The sequence below is a fragment of the Neofelis nebulosa genome, chromosome 7 (genome assembly GCF_028018385.1).
Source record: "Neofelis nebulosa isolate mNeoNeb1 chromosome 7, mNeoNeb1.pri, whole genome shotgun sequence".
Lineage (NCBI taxonomy): Eukaryota > Metazoa > Chordata > Mammalia > Carnivora > Felidae > Neofelis > Neofelis nebulosa.
The window spans coordinates 83,014,388-83,031,976 of record NC_080788.1 but is presented as its reverse complement, the minus strand read 5'-3'; the positions used below and the strand labels follow the sequence as shown (position 1 = coordinate 83,031,976).

General features: G+C 40.6%; 1 protein-coding gene across 7 annotated transcripts in view; it reads right to left on the bottom strand.

Moving 5' to 3' along the window:
- AKAP6 (A-kinase anchoring protein 6) overlaps positions 1-17,589 on the bottom strand; it is a 500,699-nt gene that overhangs the window by 277,085 nt on the left and 206,025 nt on the right. For all 7 annotated transcript variants that reach the window (XM_058738770.1, XM_058738775.1, XM_058738774.1 and 4 more), the window contains 2 exons: positions 16,317-16,568; positions 5,357-7,123 (listed from right to left, as the gene is read on the bottom strand). In XM_058738770.1, the coding sequence (XP_058594753.1) occupies positions 5,357-7,123; positions 16,317-16,568 (2,019 nt within the window). The remainder of the gene's footprint in view (positions 1-5,356; positions 7,124-16,316; positions 16,569-17,589) is intronic.

The following is a 17,589-nucleotide window of genomic DNA, read 5'->3' as shown; positions in this document are numbered from 1 at the left end:
GGCATCTCAGTTGGAATCCCAGCTCTCATATTAGCAGCAGTATGACCCTGGGCAAGTCATTAGCATTGGAGCTTCAGATCCAACATCAGTAAAACAAGACCAATAAGAGCTCTTCCACAGGGTTGTCATCCAAGTTAAATGAAAGAACCTATATCAGAACCTGGCACATAGTAGATGCTGATAAGAAATCATTTCCCTTCTTTCTTCCTTACTCTAGAGCAGGGGTCAGCAAATTTTTTTTTGAACATTTCTTAAATGTTTTGCAATAAATGGGTCTGGTTCAATAACTTGACTCATGTTTTTCACTTTTAATTTTACACCTTGAGAAGCTCCTATTGGAGGTGAACATTCAGACCTGAAATGCTCAATTACCTCATCCACACAATAGGTTCTGGAAGGATCAACCATGTCTCAGCAAAATTCCCTCAACTCCCACCGAGAGATTGGGAAAGGGACATCCCTTAGGAACTCACAGAGTTAGTTAACAGAAACATTTTTATTTGCGGAGAAGAACAGGCTGCAACTTGTTTCTTAGGTTTTAAAATATCACTTAATAAATATGTTTGCATTTGCTTGTATATGTGTAAAGCACTTCTTAAAGGACACATAAACCAAAACAACAGTGATCACCTTTGATGGGGTGGGAACTCAAGATGTGGAATAAGGATAGAGAGTTTTTTACTGGATATTTTGTTTTTGAGAGAAAGAGAGAGAGAGAGAGAGAGAGAGAGAGAGAGAGAGGAGACAGCGCACAAGACAGGGAGGGGCAGAGAGAGAGATTGAGAGAGAAAATCCCAAGCAGGCTTCACACTGTCAGTGCAGAGCCCAATGAGGACTCGATCCCACAAACTGTGAGATTATGACCTGAGATCATGAAATCAAGAGTTGGATGCTTAACTGACTGAACTATCTAGAAACTCTTTACTGGATATTTTTAAACATATATGTTTTTAAGCCATGTGAATACATTATCTATTCAAAGAAATTAATTTTCCTACAGAATAAAAAAAATAAAGAGAAAATTTTCACATTCACAAAACCAGCCCACTTTCAGAAGGACCCAAATGTGAGGGGTGGGGAATGACAGGAACCTAAATGGCATCTGTGACACTTGTCACTCGGGTGTTGTCCCAGGGATTCTATCACAGCCCCATAAAATCCCTAGTCTGTTAGTGGCCTTTTATGTGCCTTCTACCTTGTGTTCTGTGCGACTCAGAAAGGAGGCAGGGGAACTCGGGATGGGAAGGGAGGAGGAAACACCCCACTTTCCCTTTGATAAGGGTGGAGTCTGAAGCAGGATACATTTTTCAGCATTTTATAACTTTTTTATATCAGGCCAGAATTCTCCCCACAGACTGCACACTCCCTCCCTTCTTGGTTCAGTGTGTGCCACATTTACACATTCTTCCCAGCCACCTCAATCTCTCTTTTCTTTTCTGCCTTCAAATAAGCTTTACTTTTTTAATGAAACTTTTATTTGACTTTACTTTCAACTATCGTCTTTTGTCTCATATTGCTTTCTCAACCTAGTTCCTTGAGCTAGTAGGAATGATTCTCTCACTTCTCAATCATCTGTATTCCAGCTTCTACTTCTACTCTTTCATTGAGTCCATTTTTCTCGAAGGTCCTCACTGACTCTCAACTAAATCTAAGGGTTGTTTTTTTTTTCTTTGTTATTATTCTTCTCAATCTCCCTTTTGCAGAGAACAAAGCTAATATCCATCTCACATCCCTTCTCCATCCATTTATTTAACACCCAAGAATCCTCTCTGTCCCTTCCTGGTCCCTACAGATGGGCCTATTCTTTGTTTCTGCCTTATAGCTGGGCTACAACTTGAGTCTCAGTTATCACCCCTCTTCTATTCTCTATCCTCATTTTCTCAGGGAATTCATCTATTCTCAATACTTTATCTAGTGAATAGAGTAAAGCACATGGGGCTTGAAGACTTGCTCCATGACTTACTAGCTGGGAAGCCTAGGAAAAGTGATTTCGTCTCTCTGAATTCAGATTCAGCCACTCTAAAATGGGATTCATTCATTCGAATGAATTCAGTCTTTACTGAGCACTTACTATGTACCAGGCACTGTTATAAGTTCATTATATTCATTAGCATGCTTAACAGATAAATACTTCTTCCCTCACAGACCTCTCATTCAAGCAAGGGAAACAGTAAACATACTAAAACAAAAACCATATTAAACAGAATAAAATGGTAGAATACAGTGAGAGCTGTAGAAAAAAAATAAAACAGTTCAGGGGACACCTTTTAAAAGGTGGTGAGGGTAGGCTTCCCTTAAGAAGTTGGTATTTCAGTAGACACAGAAGAGGTTAACAAAATTAGAAATGAGGGCATCTGATGGAAAGATGCAGGCAGAGGGAACTGACAGAGGTCCTAAAGGCAGGGGCATGCCCAGCTTGTTCCTTCCTGGAACAGCAAGGAGGCCAGTGGGAATGGGGTGAAGTGACCGTGAGGAAGAGCAGTTGGAAATCAGGTCAGAGAGGAAATCAGGGGCCTCTCAATTGACAGGAACTGTTTGGGGTTTTGAGCAGAGGCATGATATGATCTGATTTATGTTTTAAAAGGATCATTCTGGCTGCTGTCTTAGAAACAGACCATAATGGGAGCAGGATGGGAGCAGACAGACCGGTTAGGAGGCTAGTGCAGTAAACCAGACAGAAGATGATGATGGTGGCTAGGACCAGAGTGGGAGCACAAGGGGGAAAAAAAAGTGGTCCATTTTGGGTAATAAAATCTATGCTGTAGGGCTGTTTGAGAATCCTATGAGAGAATTACTGCAGGGAAAGTGCCTAGTAGAAGCCTGGTACCAAGAGGATGGTTAACACCCTTGTTATTATGTTACATTTGCAGGTAGAAAAGGTTCTCTGGGCCCACAGGTAGATCAAAGCTGGAATGTGATATCCTAGGTCAACTGACCTGGGGGTTGGCAGCTGCCCCACTGAAGGGGGAAGGGAGGGTAGACTGACCAAGGGTCTTAATCTTCTTTCAGCCTTTGCTTCATATGCCAACTCTGGGACAAAATTTCCAACTCCCTACAAGACACTTTCCCTTAACAGTTGTATCATATAATCAACATCAGTGTATTTATTTTTTAAATTACCTGCCTCCCCTCCACCTCAAGCCAGCTACCCATCCAAATGCTTCCTCCTGAGGAAGGAAGAGGCTGAACACTTGGCTTCATCCTTACACAATAATGGAAACAAAACGTGCTACCATTGTAAGTTGGTATTGTAGCCATTATCTGCTTAAAACATTTCTATTTACAAAAGAAGAAACAAGACCCAGAACGAAACTTGATTAGCCATGGACCACTCTAGGCTTTAATGACTGAGCAAGGCCTGGAGCCAGTTTTCTGGATCCAGCTCACTTCCTTCAACAGCCCTCCCCACCCTTGCCTGTCCCACAGCACAGAAGTCCCTCAGATTGGCTGCCACAGGCCAGTATCTCTGCCCTGGTCACCATCACAATTATCATGACCTCCTTCCTGTTCCTGTCAACTAAATCTTCCAGAAAGGCTATTGGAGGCCATGGCCTACACTGCTTTTAAGTGTGGTGCCTCTGAGTTCAAATCCTTACTCTGTGATTACTAGCTATGAGGCCTAAAGCAAATTTTCTAATCTGTTCTGCCTTAGCTTCTTCACCTAAAAAAGTCCTACCTCCTATGACTTAAACAGAATAAAGCACATAAAGCTCTTATCACAGAGCCAAGCATGAAATAAGAGCCCGGGAACCATTAGTTGTTGTGGCTTACATTACTACTCACAGTAGGAGTAACTTCACTTTCAGAGAAGTTTCCATAGGTGTCTGGTGAGGAAATTCTAATTGCCTTGCTCTGGTCTTCAGGGCCTTGTAGCAACCAGGTCTATTACATATATCGGAACTTTCATTGCTTTCTGTTTAAAACCTTCCAGTCAGGACAGTTCTCTGTACCTCCCCACCCCCCATAAACATGCTCGTTCCCAGTTCCCACCTCTGTATTTTGGTTTATGCTCCTCCTGCCTGAAATACCCACTGTCCTCTCTGTCTAAATCCTGGTATACTCTTCAAAACTCCACTGAAGTTCTCGCACTTGACAAGAACGCCCCAGGCAAATCCTAACTCCACTGATATTATTTCTTCTTTCCAATACTACGGTATTTGCATGCAGTATATATTGATCACTTTCTTACTGAGAGGCATGGGAGCATTTAGTTAATAAGAGTGGGTTCTAGAGCAGGTACCTGATCTCTCTCAGCCTCAGTCTCCTTAACCATACAATAGGGATGTTGTGAGGATTGAATATATAAATTCTTAGTAAAAATAATCATTAATATATGTTATGATTGTCTATTGACATTAACTCTTCCTTTGTTTTAGGCACCTTCATTTTCCTCCTCCAGGTTAGCCTGTCCATGTGTACTATACTTTTATCCAGTGTCTTAAATCACAGCTTAATTTTTTTTTTTTTCAACGTTTTTTATTTATTTTTGGGACAGAGAGAGACAGAGCATGAACGGGGGAGGGGCAGAGAGAGAGGGAGACACGGAATCGGAAACAGGCTCCAGGCTCCGAGCCATCAGCCCAGAGCCCGACGCGGGGCTCGAACTCACGGACCGCGAGATCGTGACCTGGCTGAAGTCGGACGCTTAACCGACTGCGCCACCCAGGCGCCCCAATCACAGCTTAAATTATGGAGCTCAGTCCAGAGAATTTTGACATCTGCCTTCAAATACTTCATCTAATAGTCCATTCTAAAAGTACAGATTTATCCAAGATATCACCCCCACCTCATCTCAGAGCCCATGGATGGTACACAGTACAGAGAGCGTGGTGATCAGCCAGGGGCCTCAAAGAGGAGGAAGACTGAAGAAAAACAAGGTCTCCCCCCTAATTAGAAACATCTGGTCTATTTCTATAGGGAGCTAACATTGGGAATGGGAAGCTGTTCTCGGGTTAGAACAAACTAATCAAAAAGCAGTGAGGACAACTACAATATTCCATTCACATATTCCTGAGGTACTGGTCTGTGCACAGCTGCCGTTCTGCTTTATTTCGTGTTCCATTCAAGGGGGCCCACCATTCACCAGGAGTCATGATGGGTGTCACCAATATCAACAGAGATTCCTGCATCGAGCAGCGCCACACCAAGCTAATGCACTGACAAGGGTCGTTCCTAATGATGCACATTCTGCCACAGTGCAGTGATCATTGTGCTTTTTCTTTTCTATCTTCGGGGAATCAGGATTATGAAAAATAGCTACACTTTTTATGATGGTGATGGGCAGGGGTTGACCTTTTTCCAGCATTATTTCCAAAGATCATATAGGAACTCTTTCAAGTCAAGAAGACCACCTTACCTCTATTTTTTCCCATATGGCTTCATAGTTGTCTTGGTGTTGAATATCTTGCATCAGTTTCTGAATTAAAGCAGATTTTGTGGCAGAATGGCTCTCGTTTTTCTCAGAGGATGAAGCTCTCTCCGACTTCTCATCAATGTATTTTTTCATACCAGAGAGAGGCATACACAACTCCTCGTCAGAAAGAATGTCACTCAGGGGGCCAGACTCCATGCTCTCTCCCAGTGAAGAGGCTATGTCACTGGACGAGCTGGGAGACACTCTGCCTAGCCTCGTATGCTTCTTCTTGACATGGTACGTGGGGTAGATCTCAGAATCCGAATTCATTTCAGACAGTTCCCAGTCATCGATATTTTGAATGGTTTCTCCTCTGGGTTTCTGAGGCAGAAGCTTTGTTAGGTTTTCCAATTTCAGAGCTAAAACTTCTGTCTGCTTGAGGTGTGAGGGCAGTGCCAGGTATTCGTCGGAGCCATACCAGGCCTCCACGACCTGACCGTTCCTGGTGACGTGACTTGGGGAGGAGGAGTAACTTTTTTTGCTTTTGTGTTTTGAAAGAAGGGGCACTGGAGACAGGATGCTGTCTGAGCCAGCAGAAGATTCACTACTTTGAGTAAGAGGTGGTGAACTGGATGTCTCTGACCTCACTGGCAATTTAGCATCCCAACTTCTCTGGTTACATGGCTCCAGTGAGGATGTGGAAACGGAGTCTGTTTCTGGCCTCTCTGTGGCATTGGAAGTACCTGAAGGAATCCCATTCGACACTACTGAGCTCCTCATGTTTTCGGCTTGCTTGCCTGAACCGGCTCCCCGTTTGGGTGTTCGGCACAGAGGCACCTCTGCTGGGGCCTTGTGTGGCTTCTTAAGTCGAGGTTTCTCTTTATGGCAGTCACTAAGCCTCCCCAGGCTGGAGGATATTTCCTTAATGTGACTTTTGACTGTGTTCTCAAGATTTCCATCTGCAACCTTGTGCAAACACTCATATGACTGGCTGGCAGCAGACGGGCTGTTGGGGTAGGAAGACTGTAACACCAGACAAAGCTTGGATCTGTCAGGAGCTTCCACCAGAGAAGGGGTGCTTCTGCTCAACTCAGGCTTGAGATCAGCCATCTGCTTCTTTGTAACAGTGCCTTTCAGATTATTCTTAAAAGTTTCCTCTTTAAGGAAAAGCCCTCTTTTTGGCAATGTGGGCTGCGTGGGAGAGTCCTCATTATAATTAAAGCAATCTCTGATGGATCGCTTGGGAGTTGCATTTTCACAAGGCAGAGGCTGTTGGTTCTTTGCCCCAAGCTGGGAGGAGGAACTGGATTCTTGCTTCACAGCCTCAGAAGGGGGTTGTTCAGCATTTGTCAGAGCTTCCACTGAAGATGACGTCCCGGGCATTAAGCCTGGTGGCTCCTCGACGGTAGAAGCACTGTTTTTCTCGCATCCACCTCTGTCATCCGCTGAAAGAGATACTTGCGACCTCTCCTCCCTGACTGCTTCGCTGCAGTTGGGAGGGACGGGGTCAGTAGCCACCGTGAGTAACCCAACGCTTCGGATGAGCTCGGGGAACTCCTTTTCCATCTCGCTGTAGCTCCAAGAGTCAAAGGGTTTGGTTTTGACCTGGCTAGAGGTCATGTCACCTAGGCCACCGAGCAAATCCTCACTTGGACTGTAGTCAGACAGTTCAAAAGCAGTAATACCACAATCCAAGGACAAGTAATTTTGAGAGCATTTGATAGTTAACTGTCCTGAGTCATCCACTTCTGTTAGAGAATCAAGTCGGCCCTGAAACAGACAAGGGCAACAGTTTCAGTAAATGCAACATCAATTACACTCAACTGCTGTTCAAATGAAATCTCAGCAGAGGCCACTGTAAAGGTCAAAAATGCAGCTGTCTCAATTTCTTCTGGTTTAACATACAGAAAGGCATATTAATCAATTATATTGCTTTATATAGTATCCTGTTCTTAAATATTGGATATTCCTTTAATCTGGAGAATAAAGCCTTGATAGAAATGGTCAAGGTCAAGCCAAAAATATCCATTATTGCCTTAACTTTCTATTTTAAAATAGCATACCGTTCATTGAATAATTCATTTTTTATGCAATGCTTTATGTAATGATATTCTGGGAGCCAAGTAACATTAAGAGTAAAATCTCCATGAACATCTGTTTTGCCCCTTGCTATCATTCTAGCACCTACCACAGTGGTTAGCTTATAGAAGATGCCCAATAAATATTTTTAAGTGGTATAATTAATTACACTAAGTTTGACATGTTAACTACATATTTCATATATATTTGTCATATTCACAAATCACAGGAAGGTGAACTATGATTTGCATACATCACAGAAATAGTTCAAGACCAGCTTCTGTTTGTACCCACCCTTTTGAAGGTAGACACAGGTAAACCTGGGGAAGAGTAATGAATATTAAAACCTTACCATCTCAGTCCCTGTCCTCTCTCTCTCTCGGCATGCATTTCTTGCCCCCACTCCCATTTGTGTGTGTTAGGTACCAAGTGCCTCTCTCCCTTGTTATTTATAATTCAAGATAGCCCAGTTTGATTTGAAACCCCCCTATGCCATAAAATAGCTTTACTAGTATTTTTAATTTTTAATCTTTAATTATGTGATTAAGGCTTTTGTGTCATCACTAATACAGTTTCTAATATCACACAACAAACAGGGAGATTTTTGATGGATGATTAGCTGAAGACAGAAGGGCCCTGGAATCCTGTGATGCCTATCATGCGAAGTAAAGCCTGGTCTAATCTATCCCCTTAGGAGATGAAGGAAGGAAACTAAAACATGGAGGGTCATTTATCCCTTCAGGCCTCTTTTCTCCTGGAGGAAGAACCGGGTGAGCAAACTGAAGGCAGAGGTCACGTGGCCACTGGACCCTGTGTCCTTTCAGCCAGGTTATCCCACGATCTGGTCATTCTAGAACCTTGCACTGGTTGTTGTTGTTGTTGTTGTTGTTGTTGTTGTTGTTCATTTGTTTGTTTTACTTTTGGAAATTTTCTCTCCCTTCCCACCTTCACCTTGCATTTATCTCTTACTCCCCTTACTGGTACCCACAACATTCAGATAAATACTAATAAGCCTCATTTAACTTTTCTAAGCCTCAGCTTCCTCATCTATAAGTGGGGATGGTTGATTACTACTATTACTTTTTCATTTAATCCTTGCAATAACTTTCTTCTGGGGCCTGTACCATTGTCCCTGTTTTATATAGGAGGAGCCTAAGGCAAAAGAAGGTACGTAACTAGCATACAGCCTCACAACTAGGGGCTGAACTAGGCCTTAAATGCAGGCCTTCCGACCCTGAGTCCACACTCTGACCTCTATATCATAATTTTCTTTGATTCATTGGCTATTATTTTAAACAGACATACCCCCTCCTCCAGTTTGTTTTCCACATTGTCACTAGAGTAATCTTTACAAATTACAAATGTGATGCTTAAAGTCTTTATTAGCTTCCTGCTGCTGGGTTAAAAATCCAAACCCTTCCAAGGACAGTCATGTAGAGGACTCTTTCAAGCCAGTCTCCCCTCCCTGGCTATACCAGCCGCAATGTCCTCCTTTCAGTTTTTGAACATAATGCGTTTCTTTTGCCTCAGGGCCTTTGTACATACTATTTCCTCTGTCAAGAACATTTCCCACCTACAATACCCCTTAACTAGTTTACTCTTACTCACCCCTCAAACCTCAGACCAAGCTTCACTTCTTCAAAATTCCAAACTCCCACCTAAGTTGGCATTTTTTCTTACAAGTTCTCATAAAACTATGTTGTTTTTCTTTTAAGCATTTACATCAAACTATAAATAAATACTTCTGTGATTACTTGATTAATTTGTTTCTCCACTATTTTGTAAGTACCATGAGAGTATCAAGCACATGAAAAATGGCTGACTCACCAGAACATTTGCAACATTTGGCATGGTGATGTGCATAGAGTAAGTATTCACAGATACATCTGTTGAATAAATGAATGAATGGGTGAATGATGATATTTTGGAATGTATCTCTATGCCTTCATGTAATTTCTTCCTCTGATTATGTAGTTTTAGCTGACTCCAGTGACTAAAAGCCCAAGTTTCAGAGCCAATTCTAGCTCCAACACTAATTAGCTATGTGACCATCAGCCAGTAGCCTGATGTCACTAAACCTCATTTCCTTCATCTGTAAAAAACAAATGATAAACCATGTCAAGGGCTGTTGTAAGTTTTAAAGGAGATAATATATGCAAAACACAAGTCTGGCACATGGATAGGTGTTCAATGAATGTTCACTCTTACTACTTATTATATTATTACTTTTACTGATCAAGTATATTGAGGGGGAAAGTGTCATCAAAATGAGAGGTATCCCTATGCTAAATTACATTGTACAAAATGAGTAACCATTATTAACTGCCAATCTCAACAATAATTATCTAAATGAAATTGTGTGGCTTTTATGCTTCATTCCTGGACTAAGCCCATGAAATAACAAAGTCAGAAGACAGATCTACTGACGAATGAGCCAGTCAAACAAAAGTCATACTTTATGCAATTTTTAAGAGAGTAATATGGAAATTCTTATCTAAAAGCAGGGTTTGGGGTGCCTGGGTGGCTCAGTCGGTTGAGCATCTGACTTCAGCTCAGGTCATGATCTCATGCCTCGTGAGTTCAAGCCCCACGTCAGGCTCTGTGCCGACAGCTCGGAGCCTGGAGACTGCTTCCGATTCTGTGTCTCCCTCTCTCTCTGCTCGTACACTCACAGTCTGTCTCTGTCTCTCTCAAAAATAAATAAACATTTAAAAAAATTTTTTAAAAGCAGGGTTGTTCAGGCAACTACAGATGTTGGTGAGGATGTGGAGAAAGAGGATCTCTTTTGCACTGCTGGTGGGAATACAAACTGGTGCAGCCACTCTGGAAAACAGTAAAAATTAAAAATTAAAAATAGAACTACCCTACAACCCAGCAATTGCACTACTAGGTATTTATCCAAGGGATACAGGTATGCTTTCTCGCATGGGCACATGCACCCCAATGTTTATAGCAGCACTAATCAACAATAGCCAAAGTATGGAAAGAACCCAATGTCCATCAACAGATGAATGGATAAAGAAGATGTGGTGTGTGTGTGTGTGTGTGTGTGTGTGTGTGTAATGGAGTATTACTCAGCAATCAAAAAGAATGAAATCTTGCCATTTGCAACTATGTGGATGGAACTAGAGGGTATTATGCTAAGCGAAATTAGTCAGTCAGAAAAAGACAAATATGATACGATTTCACTCATATGAGGACTTTAAGATACAAAACAGATGAACACCAGGGAAGGGAAGCAAAAATAGTATAAAAACAGGGTGGGACAAAACATAAGAGACTCTTAAATAAAGAGAACAAACAGAGGGTTGCTGGAGGGTTGCTGGAGGGGGGATGGTCAAAATGGGTAAGGGGTATTAAGGAATCTACTCCTGAAATCATTGTTACACTATATGCTAACTAACTCACATATAAATTAAAAAACAAATTAACTAATAAGCTAAACAATAAATAAATAAAAGCAAGGTTGTATTTTTAAATTTTTTAATTCAGTACTCAGAACTTATTCCTTCACAAAATTAGTATTATTAATGATAGTTAAGTTCCCAAGCTATCCCATAAGTTGGTATTTAAATTACTAACTAGTTGAAATTTGCATTATTTTCTATCATTTGTGTCATGAAAGTACAGCGCTGCAGCTACTTCAGTGAGGTTAAAGAGGTTTTAAGTAAAAGTGTTTCTATGATGGGTAGAGAAAAACAAATTTGAGAGTTCAGGTAAAAATTAGACCCTTACAAGTGTCAGGCACCTGTTTCTGGCCATGTAGAATACTGCAGCCCTGGGAAAGTATTTGGTCTCCATTTTGAGATACTGTCTTAAGTATCTTAAGATCAGGGAGACTGTTATGCTCAAAAATAACTGGTAGTCAAGAAATATTAGATGAATATATGGCATGAAACCACATCTCAGATAACAGGGTATGGCTGCCTTTTCCTAAGTCTTCCCCTAGAGATCCCTTCCCTAGCCAGTCCTTTGTTTGGAAAAGAAAAAGCCATACTCAAAGACACTTAGTGCTCCAAAGGGAACCCTCTCCCGTCCTGTTCCCAACCAGGCCAAGATTTCTGTCATGGCTGAGTGTCACTCAGGGGTAACTATTTTTAATAATGCTGCACTTTTAATGTGAAAAAAAAAATCCCTCCCTGAACAACAAAACAAAAAACAGCATATCCATTTCATACCCTAAAGACCAAATGATAAGCATGTACGTGAGGTATTTTTTAAACACAGTTTGTTACTAAGAACATTCTTCAAAAGTACTTTTTCTAGATTTCACCATGCAGAGGGCATTTTTTTAAAGTTCTCTGAAGTATCTCAGAGCAGATGAATAATGAGTTTCATTTCCTAAAATATTGCTTAGTAATACTAATATTTTTAGCCCCACTGCTTTCTTCTGGACCAGTCGTCCCAGACAGTTTTCTAATGTGTGTAATTAATAGTCTCGGGTGGATAGGGAGGTGGGGAAGAATGAGCGTTGTTTTTACTGTCCTTTTTTCTTCAGAGATATCACATTTAATTGCGTAGTGCCGTGAGTTGTGTCATGGGTGCCTAGCAATGTCTAAGCTCGAATATACCTCCATTTCATATGCTACGAAGCAGTTTCTCAGATGAAGCTTATGTTTTGTGGAGATGGTAATGTATTCACTTTATTGATGGATAATTTATTCACTTTATTGCTGGCTTCTATCTGGTTTCAGACATCAAGGAAACCCTTCCCCTGCCCCCAGTTGAAAACAAAAAATTTTGCTTTGTTCCTCACCTATGATTAACTGAAGCTCTTCCAAATGTCTTCTTAGACCTTTTCTTTTTATACAACTGCATTTTGCTACCAATGAATATGAGATTTAATACTTATAATTTAGAGATTTGAATATCTCCCTATTAAAAAGCCCCCAAAGTTATATCAGTGTCCATGGTCACATCAGGGTTAGTTTTGTGCCCTTATTTAGAGTTCTTACTGAGAAGAGAGTTTGAAATAGAATTTACTGGTTTTAACCATGGGTACAGTAAAAAAAAATTATATGCCCCTCCTTCCCCTTCCTCCTCTAATCTCACTACATGCTGTTTGTTATGCTTCAACTACCAACATATAAAGTCACAGACCTCTTACTGGTGGGCAAGAGGAAAACACACAGGAATAAATTCAAAGAGTCTCTATTTTCTACAGGCTAAAATTATGAGTCAAATGATTAATTTCCAAGATTGATCCTATTCCACCAACCTAAAATGGTATCTCCGTCTTCTATCCCTAAAGCAGTGATTATCTTCATTATTTAATTCAACTTAACCCATCAGATTTTTATATACAGTGATTCTAATAAGGTGCTGTGGTTGATAGAGATGATTATAATCCAGTACCAACACTCATGAAGTTCAGATCTAGCGTATACTTTGTCATTATATAAATTGACCTGTGACAAGTGCTCATAGAACACAAAGGGTGATGGTGTGTGTGCTCTGGAAGGATAAATGCACTCCCACAGAGAGGGTTAAGTATCATTTAGGTAAAGTGCTTGCCACACCATCTGGCTTAATCACTGTTTGCTATTGTGTTAATATTATTAATAGTTACCACTACTGGTGTGATTTTACCTCAACCTCAGTCATGTCATCTGTAAGATGGATACAAGAGTATCATCTGTAAAATAAGAATACTGGGACCATCCCTGCCTGCCCTCCGGAACTGTTTGAGGCTCTAACAAAATTATGAAGGTGATTCCTAACAGGTCTCATTCATCTCTGACTGCCTACTGCCTTACAGATAGTAGGAAATCGATAAGTATTTAGGGGAGGTAGAAAGGAAAGTGGGAAGGAAGGGAGGGACAGAGGAGAGAGGGAGGAAAGAATCACTATTATTATAACAGAGATTGATTAAGAGGTAGTTTTCTTTGTTCTATTTATTCCTAGATTTATGCCCTGAGGTAGTCACTTAACCTCTCTTAGATTCAATTTTTCCCATCTATAAAATGGAACTATTTTTAATATCTCTTACCTTCCTTACTAAATGAAACAATAAATATAAAGTGTTTATCAAAGTATCTGAAATATAAAAAATTTCAGTACAACACATTTTTACACAATGTTGAGCTTTGCCCTCTTCTTTTTATTTGTTTACTTGATTGGTTTTATCTTAATACAACATTTGTTAATTTGTTTTCAAATATGGTCTGCTTCATATTTAAATACAAGAATGAAACTTAACATTTTGTTTTTGCAAAGACAGAAAAGAGAGAACTTGCCACTTTTTCAGCTTCCCAACTTATCCTCTAATATGGCTCAGAAACTCAACTGACTTACAAAAAGAGAAAATGAATTCACTTTCACTGGAAGGACATCTACTATTCCAGGTCATCAGCCTGTTTTATGCCATTTCCTTCTTCATTCTAGAAATCTTCCACAGCTGATTTTATTCTGATGAAGCTTAGAATTTTAACCCAATTCTCTTCCCATTTTTCACAGTCCCAGTGTGCTTGCTGGCAGAAACAAATAAAACTAAGCAGTCTTTGAAATGGTCTCATGGAATTCACACTAGAGGCACAAACAAATAGGATCAGGTATCCATTGCTTTGGGAAGGATGGTAATGGAAACAGTGCTTCAATTCATAGAAAAATGTCAACAAAGCCGATGGCTGAGAATCCACTGTTCCTTTATCCCTCACACAACATATTCTTGCATATTTATGACAGAACTAAAGAATTCCAAATATGAAAATTCACTAAACTGTTTCCAATCAAATATGTAAATAACTGTTGAGCTCACATTGAGAGAACCATAATGGATACTACTTAGTATAAACTTGAAACATAAAACAGTGGCCAGTGACAATTAGTTAGCCTCAATGGCTTTTTCATCATTACCTGGGCTACCCTTCATGAATGACACAAATACATGATGAAAGTATTCCACAAAACAACAACAATGATAACAATAAATCCTAGAACACTGCTCTATCCCCCACTCAACAACAAAGAGTTGGTGATTAGTAAATGTTTATTTAATGAATAAATAAATATATAAAGGGAACTGGTTTGATCCAATAATTTCTAATGCCCCCTCTAGTAGTAGAAAGTAGGCAGATCTGATGACTGATCAATACTGGATGTTAGAGCCAGCAGAACACATAAAGAGGAAAAACAACAACAAAAATATATAGATTGAAGATGGCAGGTAGATTTCTAAAGAGCTCTTCAGAATTTAGAAAAATCTTTCCCAACTCTCATCTCTACCTCATTACATATACCTCATGAATACCAGATTTAGGGCAAAGTTGGACAGTTTGGGATTCTTAATAGCCTCTCAGGACCACAAGAGTTCCAATCAAGGACCACCTAGGGATCGCACCGGGGAGGGATGGCATCTGGGCACTAACACACACACCAACGGATCACCTTATGATTAAAACAGGGCTCTACTGAAGTTGGTATCACCTCCCCCACTGCCTTGATGGCAGCAAAAGCTGAATGAAAACAAAGAACATAAAGCTAGAGGTGAGCCTAGGAGATTTGGATTCTCATAAACTTCCAGGGCCTTCAGGGAATTTGCTACAGCAAGAGCATCATCATGAAAACAATAATCAACAAGTATAAATCATTTATGAGAATAAGCACAAACTTGTTTTGTTGTTGATATTGTTGGAGACACTGAAACATTAATACTAAATTATGCAACACTCATTATAAGACCTGTTAATCTTACTTATTTATGTGTCTTGTAAACCTCTATAATATATATTTTCCACAAAACCAAAGGTAGAGCACTAAACTGGATGTCAAGAGCCAAGGGACTATATACACATATATGCACACATTCTATGATTCTACACACCATATCTATCTACACATCCATACACACATACACACACACACACACACACACACACACACACACACACCACAGCCCCTGCTTAGCACAATGCTTTGCTCTCATACATATGTCAATTTTATTTGGAGTTAGGAGAGTTCACTTGGATTAAAATTCACAGTCTTCATTCTTAAGCCATGCATCAAAAGTGACAGCAATAAACTCTTTAAAATACCCTTAATATGAGTACAAAAAAATACAAATATATTGGTTGTGTAAAATTCTGAAACCCATTTGACTTCTTACATCCAGAATGACTTTTTTTAAAGCATGAATTTAATCATGTCAATTCCCCAAACTCTTTTTCTTTCCCTAAAATATATTCTAATTCTTTTAATACGAGTTTTAGTATGACTTTTCATCTTCATAATCTGACCTCTGCTTACCTAATAGGTAATCCTGGTCCCTTAAACTTTTTGCTCCAATCCTTTCTATAGCTCTCTGAGACTGTCATTCTTTCTCTTACTTCTGGATCTTTGATGATGCCATTCTTTTTGCCTAGAAGGTTTTCTACCTTTGTTACCCAGTCTAATACTGCTTCTCCTTTAGGTCCAACCTGGGACTTTCCTGTCTGAATTAGGTTCCCCTTTTCTATCTTCCAGTAGCAATATGTAGACTTAATCACAATCTGCCTTTAATGTCTGTCCTTCTGTCTCTATCCCCTACTAGACCACTTGAGGGAAAAGACCACATTTTGATCACTATTATACTCTTAGCACCTAGTGCTTAGCATATAGTAAGTGCTCAATAAATATTTATCAAATAACTGAATGGGGAGCAAGAAGCCAGGTGAGTACCAACAACTGTGGGTGGTATCTGGGCAAACCATCAGGTATGAATTAACTCTGGTCTAAAGCTTTATTCACATTAAAAGTACCCTAGCCTCCAGTCACTATACCTAGATTCAAAGCCCAGCTCAGGCCCTGATTATTTACCTACGAGAAGTTCCTATCCCACATCTCTGAGCCGAGAACATTCTTCAAATGGTCACACGTGATGACACATGACTTGGCTTCACACACCCACCTCATTTGTCTCTTCGGAGAAAGCCTGCAGAATGTCCGTCTGCCTGGTGTAGTTGCCATTGGCGTCCTGCAGACCCTGTAGGATGCGCTCCCGCAGGACCAGCACCGAGACTCGGAGCTGATGCCAGAGGAGCTGCACGGCGTGGATGTCCACAATCACGTTGACCGAGTAGGACAGCAGCTTCAGGGAGAACTCTGTTTCAAGGAGGGCATGGATTTGCTCAACATGATCAGAAATATCTTCGCAAATGTCCTGTAAAGAAAAACAAAATACATGAAGGCTATTTTCCCTTAACCTAGGGACAGTGGTGGCTGGGGGGGGGGGGGGGGGGGGGCGGTGATAAAAAAAAGTCACTCCTTCACTTAACACCAATTGCCAGGGCCAACAGGTCTGGTAAACGGCAGGTTGGGTAACTTGCCTTCATTTTTTTTTTAATTTTTTAAATTATTTTTTTTTATTATTTTTTAAATATAAGTTATTGTCAAGTTAGCTAACATACAGTGTACACAGTGTGCTCTTGGTTTCGGGGGTAGATTCCTGTGATTCATTGCTTACATACAACACACAGTGCTCATTCCAACAAGTACCCTCCTCAATGCCCATCACCCATTTTCCTCTCCCCCACCCTCCCCCATCAGTCCTCACTTTGTTCTCTGTATTTGATTCTCTTATGGTTTGCCTCCCCCCCTCTCTGTTTGTAACTATTTCTCCCCCTTCCCTTTCCCCATGGTCTTCTGTTAAGTTTCTCAAGTTCCACATATGAGGGAAAACATATGATACCTGTCTTTCTCTGACTGACTTATTTCACTTAGCATTATACCCTCCAGTTCCATCCATGTTGTTGCAAATGGAAGGATTTTACTCTTTCTCATTGCCAGCTAGTATTCAATCATATATATAAAACACATCTTCTTTATCCATTCATCAGTTGATGGACATTTTTTTTAATGTTTACTTTTGAAAGAGAGCGACAGAGCATGAGCAGTGGAGGGGCAGAGAGAAAGGGAGACGCAGAATCGAAAGCAGGCTCCAGGCTCTGAGCTGTCAGCACAGAGCCCGACGCGGGGCTCGAACCCACAAACTGTGAGATCATGACCTGAACTGAAGTCGGATGCTTAACTGACTGAGCCACCCAGGTGCCCCTATTGATGGTCATTTAACTTGCCTTTATTTAATATCAGATACATAGCTGCAGGCTGTATTCTTGGCCACTGGACCTTCAGTACATGCAGGTAAGTTGATCTTTTTCTAAACCACAAAAATGCTACTATTC